Source organism: Colobus angolensis, unplaced genomic scaffold (genome assembly GCF_000951035.1).
Source record: "Colobus angolensis palliatus isolate OR3802 unplaced genomic scaffold, Cang.pa_1.0 Scaffold59, whole genome shotgun sequence".
Classification (NCBI taxonomy): domain Eukaryota; kingdom Metazoa; phylum Chordata; class Mammalia; order Primates; family Cercopithecidae; genus Colobus; species Colobus angolensis.
The window spans coordinates 9,980,150-9,987,505 of record NW_012119487.1 but is presented as its reverse complement, the minus strand read 5'-3'; the positions used below and the strand labels follow the sequence as shown (position 1 = coordinate 9,987,505).

At 56.1% G+C, this 7,356-nt stretch overlaps 1 protein-coding gene across 1 annotated transcript; it reads right to left on the bottom strand.

Moving 5' to 3' along the window:
• Positions 1-477: 477 nt before the first annotated feature.
• On the bottom strand, positions 478-7,066 carry ECI1 (enoyl-CoA delta isomerase 1). Its single transcript, XM_011962412.1, has 5 exons — positions 6,937-7,066; positions 4,513-4,659; positions 3,414-3,535; positions 3,143-3,321; positions 478-728 (listed from the first exon to the last, which is right to left on the bottom strand). Exons 1-5 carry the CDS (start codon positions 7,051-7,053, stop codon positions 562-564), a joined length of 732 nt encoding a protein of 243 aa, XP_011817802.1. The 5' UTR covers positions 7,054-7,066; the 3' UTR covers positions 478-561.
• Positions 7,067-7,356: the final 290 nt, after the last annotated feature.

The window sequence follows — 7,356 nt, the reverse complement described above, 5'->3', positions numbered from 1 at the left end:
AAAAAAAAAAAAAAAAAAAAGGACATTTGGAGCCCTGGCAGCACAGCTGCCTCCAGAGTCCCACTCCCGCCGGCTCAGGATCCCCCAGTTGCTTTGATTCACTGCCCACTCCCTTCATCCTGATGAGTAAGGGCAGTGGCCAAAAGGCTTTTCTCTGGGGAGTCCTGTGTGGGTCATGGGGGCCCAGACCACCTGGCCTCACACCTAAGAGCAGGCAGTCCAAAGGCCGGAATGGACGACCAGGGACTTGATTGACGATTCTGCCTTGGGAATGGAGACACTCAGTGGTGACCTCACCAGGTCCAGAATGGCGCCCCCTGCCAGTCACAATCCCAAGTCAAAAGGCTGCTCTCAACTCCCCTTGCCTGCTGGGCACAGGCACCCGTGTGTGTTTGTGTGTGGTTGGGCCTTGGGCCACCGGGCTACGAGGAACAGGAACTTCTATGTAAAATCAGTCAAATGAAACGCTGGCAGTAATTTCAAGTTGAAAAATGCCGTGTTTAAGACCTCCCTGGGACCCAGAGGGGCACGCGTGGCTGTAAGTCTGTGGCAGCCCAGCCGTTAGCGTTTCTTTTCTTTGAGCCTCTCTAAGTACAGCTGCAGGGACTTCTGGATGGAGTCTTTGGAGATGAAGCTGACGAAGTTCTGCACGTCCGCATCACGCTGCGTGATCAGGCGGCTGGCTGTGGCCTTTCGCATCATGGCCTTCGTCAGCTGTCGAGCATGGTCTAAAGAAAATGGCACCTACCACTGAAATCCCGCTTTCAGGGCAGTGGGGTGACTCCCAACTTACATTTATTTATTTATTTTTTTGAGATGGAGTCTTGCTCTGTTGCCCAGGCTTCAGTGGTGGGATCTCGGCTCACTGCAACCTCTGCCTCCTGGGTTTAAGTGATTCTCCTGCATCAGCCTCCCAAGTAGCTGGGATTACAGGCGTGTGCCACCACGCCCAGCTAATTTTGCATTTTTAGTAGAGATGGGGTTTCCCCATGTTGGCCAGGCTGGTCCCGAACTCCCGATCTCAGGTGATCCACCCATCTCGGCCTCCCAAAGTGCTGGGATTACAGGCGTGAGCCACCGTGCCCGGCCACTTAACGTGTTATTTTCACTCAATTATATTATGAAGACTATTTCCATGGTGCAGGAGGCTGAGGCAGGAGAATGGCGTGAACCCAGGAGGTGGAGGTTGCAGTGAGCTGAGGTTGTGCCACTGTACTCCAGCCTGACGGACTGAGTGAGACTCTGTCTCAAAAGAAAAAAGAAAAAAAAAAAATTTTTTTTCCATGGCACTGAATATTCTCTTACAGGACGGGAAATGGCAGAACAGCCTTCAGTTACTTGTATCAGGGTTGGTAAATCTGGCTTCCCAAGGCCCTGAAGCTATGAATGGTTTTTACTTTTTTTGAGACCGAATCTCACTGTTGCCCAGGCTGGAGTGCAGTGGCATGATCTTGGCTCACTGCAACCTCAGCCTCCCAGGTTCAAGTGCTTCTTTGGCCTCAGTCTTCCCAAGTAGGTGGGATTATAGGCACCTGCCCCCACACCTGGCTAAGTTTTATATTTTTAGTAGAGACGGGGTTTCGCCATGTTGACCAGGCTGGTCTCAAACTCCTGACCTCAGGTGATCCACCCGCTTTGGCATCCCAAAGTGCTCGGATTACAGGCCTGAGCCACTGTGCTGGGCTGGTTTTTACATTTTTGAGGAGCTGAAAATCAAAAGGTTAGTATTTTGTGACAAGTGAAAATTATGTGAAACTCAAATTTCAATGTCCATAAATCTTTTTTTTTTTTTTTCTGAGATGGAGTCTTGCTCTGTCACCCAGGCTGGAGTACACTGGCGTGATCTTGGCTCACTCCAACCTCTGCCTCCCAAGTTCAAGTGATTCTCCTGCCTCAACCTCCCAAGTAGCTGTAATTACAGGCACGTGCCACCATGCCCGGCTCATTTTTGCATTTTTTTTTTTTTTTCTTTGAGACAGAGTCTTGCTCTGTTGCCCAGGCTGGAGTGCAGTGGTGTGATCTTGGCTCACTGCAAGCTCTGCCTCCCGGGTTCATGCCATTCTCCTGTCTCAGCCTCCCAAGTAGCTGGGACGACAGGCGCCTGCAACCATGCCTGGCTAATTTTTGTATGTTTAGTAGAGACGGGGTTTCACGGTGTTAGCCAGGATGGCCTCGATCTCCTGCCCTCGTGATCCGCCCGCCTCGGCCTCCCAAAGTGCTGGGATTACAGGCGTGAGCCACCACGCCCGGCCCATTTTTTAATTTTTAGTAGAGATGGGGTTTCACCATGTTGGCCAGGCTGGTCTCGAATTCCTGATCTCAAGTGATCTGCTTGCCTCAGCCTCCCAAAGTGCTGAGATTACAGGTGTGAGCCACCACGCCTGGCCCAGTGTCCATAAAGCTTTGCCAGAACACAGCTACACCTGTCAGTTTACGTCTCCTCCGTGGCTGCTTCCTGCTACAAAGGTCTTACCTAGAGAGCCCACAAGCCACCTGGCCCTTTAGAGACAGCATTTGCTGGGCCTGGTGTATACTGTCGCTGACATGACCAGCTCTATTTCTATGAAGTGGACAACTGTCTTTGTGGTAGGTTGAAAAGTGTGTCCCAAAAGATAGGTCCAATTCCTAACCACGGCTCTGGAACCTGGAAGTGTGACCTTATTTGGAAAGAGTCTCTGCAGATGTAATTAAGTTGGGATCATCTTGGATTTAGGGTAGGTCCTAAATCACATGGCAGGCGTCCTGAGAATGGAGAGAGAGACCTGAGACCCATGAAAACACAGGGGAGAAATCTGCGTAAGGATGGAGGCAGAGATTAGAGCAAAGGCGTCCACAAGCCCAGGGAGGCCTGGAGCCAGCAGAAGTGGGCAGGGGCAGGAAGGAGCCTCCCCTGGAGCCCAGGGAGGAAGGGCAGCCCTGCCCACACCTTGATTTTGCACCTCTGGTCTCCAGCACCGTGAGATCAATTTCTGTGGTCTGGGCCACCCGGTCTGTGCTGCGTTGTTACAGCAGTCTCCTGACACCCACATGACTGTGATTCTGAACAGTCTCCTGCAGTCACGATGTCCACAGAGAACCTCTGGGTGGAGAACCTTCTGGTCTCCCCAGCATCATCGGACGCCCGCCATGCCCTGTGCCTCACCTGGCGTGGTCATCCACTGGGCTATCGCTGACAGCGCAGTGCTCTGCACCTGCTCCTCTGGGACCACCTGGTCCACTATGCCCACCTGCAGGGCCTCTGCCGGTGGGAAGAGTAGCCCCAGCTGCAGCGCACGCTCGGCCGCCCGGTGCCCGATGACGTTCTCCAGGGTGTCTTTGAACCTGGAACGCAGACACCGGCTCACCACATGGCCCCAGGTGGGTCGGTTCCTTCCACGACAAGCATGGAGTGTGGCTGCAGCCCTGGGCCTTACCAGAAAGGGGCGACGATACCCAGCTGGGTCTCGTTGAGTCCTATGCAGTACCTGGGGTTGTCTGCCAGGACACGGTAGTCACAGGTCAGGGTCATCAGGCAGCCTCCGGCAGGGCAGGCTCCCTGCAGGGAGAGGCCGGACAGGGCTCTTAGACTCTTAGGTGCTGCTGGTCCCAACTGCATTCCAGAGGGCTGGGTCCAAGGATGCCAAGGAGGGCCTGTGCCCTCAGTGTGCCCCAACCCCCACAGGGCTCCATACCCACAATGGTCTGGGCTGGGCTGGGTGTGCACCAGGAAATGGATGGGGAAGGAACTGGCCCCTTAGTGCTCGGCAAGGATGGTCTGAGGCTCGTCCTCAGCCCAGGGTCATTAGTTCTTAGACAACAGAAAATCACTTTTTAAAACCATTCAGTTAGGGGAGCAAGTTGCTTGTCCTCTCAGAGCTTTTACTCAATGCTAAAATGCCACATAAGGATTTAGTCAGAGCTGTCATGCCCCACGGGGGCCCCATTACCACCCCAGCAGCTAGCGCCACCAGAATGTCCTGGGAACCCCACACTCACCCTGTGGTCACTGCAGGCACCCACTGCCCCGCACAGGATCCATCCTGTCTGCGTGGCCATGCACCCTTGAGGCTTCTCTCACACCAGCCCTCCCCTTCACCAGGCTCCGGCCCGCACCCAACTTGTCACAGCCACCCCACGGGACACCCTCGTTCCCGAGGTTGAGCCTCCACGTTGTCCTCAGCTTCCCCGGCCTTCCTTGGGGAGGGATGGAGTGATGTTTCCAAAATGTGGGTCCGATCGCCCACTCACCACACACAGCCTCCACCCAGGTTGGCATCAACCCCAGGCCCTGGTCCCTACCCACTGGCTCTTTTCTGGGTCTTGTCTGACAGACCCAGGCCAGGCCCCTCACCTGAGGCCCACCTTTTCAACACGCCATGCGGTCTGCAATGGCACTCATCTGTGCACATCTCAGGGTCTCCCCAACCATTCCCTTCCCCTGTGAGAGATTCCAAGGGCAGGACAGTGTCTGCCCCACCCCCCAGGGCTGGCCCAGAAGAGCCAGCGAGGCCACCTGGGAGTGGGGACACTCACATTGATGGCGGAGACCAGCACCAGGTTGGACTGGTAGAACCGCAGCCACAGCTCCTGCACCGCCTTCCAGTACTCAGCATAGTGGGCGGGGCTCCTCCCACACATCTCTGTCAGGTCCAGGCCGGCCGAGAAGACACCGGGGCAGTCCTGCAGGGGGCGCCAAGGGCCACACACCCATCAGACTCCACCGCCCAGCTGGCATCACAGCAGGAAGACTGAGGAGCCCAAGTGCCCAAGGCACAGCAGGGCCAGGTCACACTCAGGGTGTGGGTGCTGCCCCCATGGAGCCAGGACTAGGTGCTCCAAGGACTCGGCCTAGGTTTCTCTTGGACCCGGCTTCCCTGTACTTTCCAGAACATTCTTCCCTTTCCCGCTTCAAACTGGATAGGAGAGGACAGGCAGGGCCAGGCACCTCCCAGGGACATCAGAGCGCTGCCCCTCTGGCTCCGCACGCCCGGCTTGGGCAGAGGAACCCAGAGGTGTGGTGAAGACTCCTGAGAGTTCAGAGGAGGTGCATGTTCTGAATCATTCACCCGCAAAGGGCCAAGCAAGCCATGGACCGCCGTGTGGACTAGGAAGTGCTAGGGTGGGAGAAGGATCTGGAAAGTGTGGGTTTCTCAGGAGCTACCAAGGGCGGGCGAGGGGTGAGCACAGGTGGAAGGGACCCTCCCATGGCTAGAGTAGCGGGTGCCAGCACAGGGGCCTCAGACGCCCAGTCAGGGCTGCTGGCCAGGGAGGTGGGCTTGCGGAGGAGTGGAAAACCCGCCCTGGGGCCCCTGCACGGTCACAGCACCCTGAGCAAACAACAAAGGTGCCTTCCCTTCTGCACGACACAGCACGTTTTCCTCCCGAGGGCCGGATGCCCCAAGGCTGTGGGTGAACTTGTTCCTACAGCCAAACCCAGCTCACCCTGATTCACACAAGCAGAGCTGGGCAGATGTTTACCCCACACTGTCCACAGAAAGGACGACAACCACCTAATGTGTGTGAGGAGGCGGGGGCCGGGACAGATGGGATGGCCTCCACATCCTCAGGTCATGTGAAAAAGCCAGGAGCGGTGCGGGTGTGCAACGCAGCTCCACTGTGCCCAAACAGACGTGAGCTGCCGCCGCACAGAATGGGCAGGCGGGTTCTTTGTTTCTACAAAACGCGTTCTACTTCCATTACTCAAGACCCAGGCCTGGTGTGGTGGCTCATGCCTGTAATCCCAGAGCTTTGGGAGGCCAAGATGGGAGGACTGCTTGAGGCCAGGAGTTCAAGACCAGCCTGGGCAACACAGCAAGACCCCATCTGTACAAAAAAGTAAAAATTAAGCAAAAAAATTAACCAGGTGCAATGGCTCACACCTGTAATCCTAGCACATTGGGAAGCTGAGGTAGGAGGACTGCTCGAGCCCAGGAGTTCAAGACCAGCCTGGGCAACAAAGACACTGTCTCTACCAAAAATTTTTAAAATTTTCACGATTCAAGAACCACTTGAACCCAGGAGGCGGAGGTTGTAGTAAGCCAAGATCACGTCACTGTACTCCAGCCTGGGCAACAGAGAGAGATTCTGTCTCAATAAATACATAAGGCTGGACATGGCCAGCACTTTGGGAGGCCAAGGCGGGCGGATCACTTGAGGTCAGGAGTTCTAGGCCAGGCCCTGTAAAGCTACCGCAGCCTCTGAGGACCCCTCACTCCCGTCACCTCGGCCATGGCCCACCTCCCCTCAGGGGTCTCATCCTCCTGGGCCTGACACTACTTATTGCCCCTCCGCGACCCTGGTAATGACACCGTTCCCACAGATGCCACGCCTAGTGTTCACCAGCACTCAGGCAACACTTAGAGTCCCCTGCACAAGAACTCAGACCAAAGAGGTTCACCCTCTGAGAACCTGCCCCGAAGACTGGCCCACAGAGGATCAAAGAGCACGGGCACTGTTCGCAGGACTGGCTCAGGGCACCCAAGTGATCCTAGCGGGGAGCACCCCAGGAACCCACCACCAGGTGTGCTTAGGGTCCAAGGTGACCCCATAGATGCATGGCTCTCCCTCACTCGCTGCCCACAGCTCTCCCCAGTGTCCGCCTGGACGACGGCCCAGGCCAGGAAGGGTGTCTCCCGGGAATTCCGTCTACCGGGAAGGACGTATCCCGGGAAGGCTGTCTCTTGGGAAAGCCGTCTCCTGGGAAGGTTATCTCCCAGACTGGTCCACCTTCACCTTTGGGAATGATCTGCTTGAGGCCCGTGACAGTTTGGGTCCCTGCTGGGGCACACCCAGACCGTGCTCCTGGAAGCCTCCCGTGGAGGCACCTGGAGTCCAGGGTGGTGGGGCTGCTGGCTGCCTGCACCACCTGTCGGCAGGCTCTGCCTCTTCCCATGTGCAACAGGCCTGTGCTCCTATCAGAGAACTCGGGCAGGGGTAGGGAGCTGAACTGACACCTACGGAGGTCAGGACGACTCCGCGGAAGCTCTTGTCATTCTCTAGCTTCTCCAGGCAGATGACCAGCTCCGTCAGAAACTCCAGGCTCAGGGTGTTCACCGGGGGGTTCTTCAACTTCATCACAGCCACTCCTACTTTAAAAAATGAGAAAAGAGAAAGCTCACACCTGGCACTGGAAAAGCACTCTGACGAGCTTGCACCCTCATCCAAGCCATGATAGCTGTGCATTTGGGGGGTTTATTTATTTAGAGACGGAGTCTCACTCTGCAGCCCAGGCTGGGGTGCAGTGGCCCGATCTCAGCTCACTGCAAGCTCTGCCTCCAGGGTTCACGCCATTCTCCTGCCTCAGCCTCCCGAGTAGCTGGGACTACAGGCGCCCGCCACCACGACCAGATAATTCTTTTGTATTTTTAGTAGAGACAG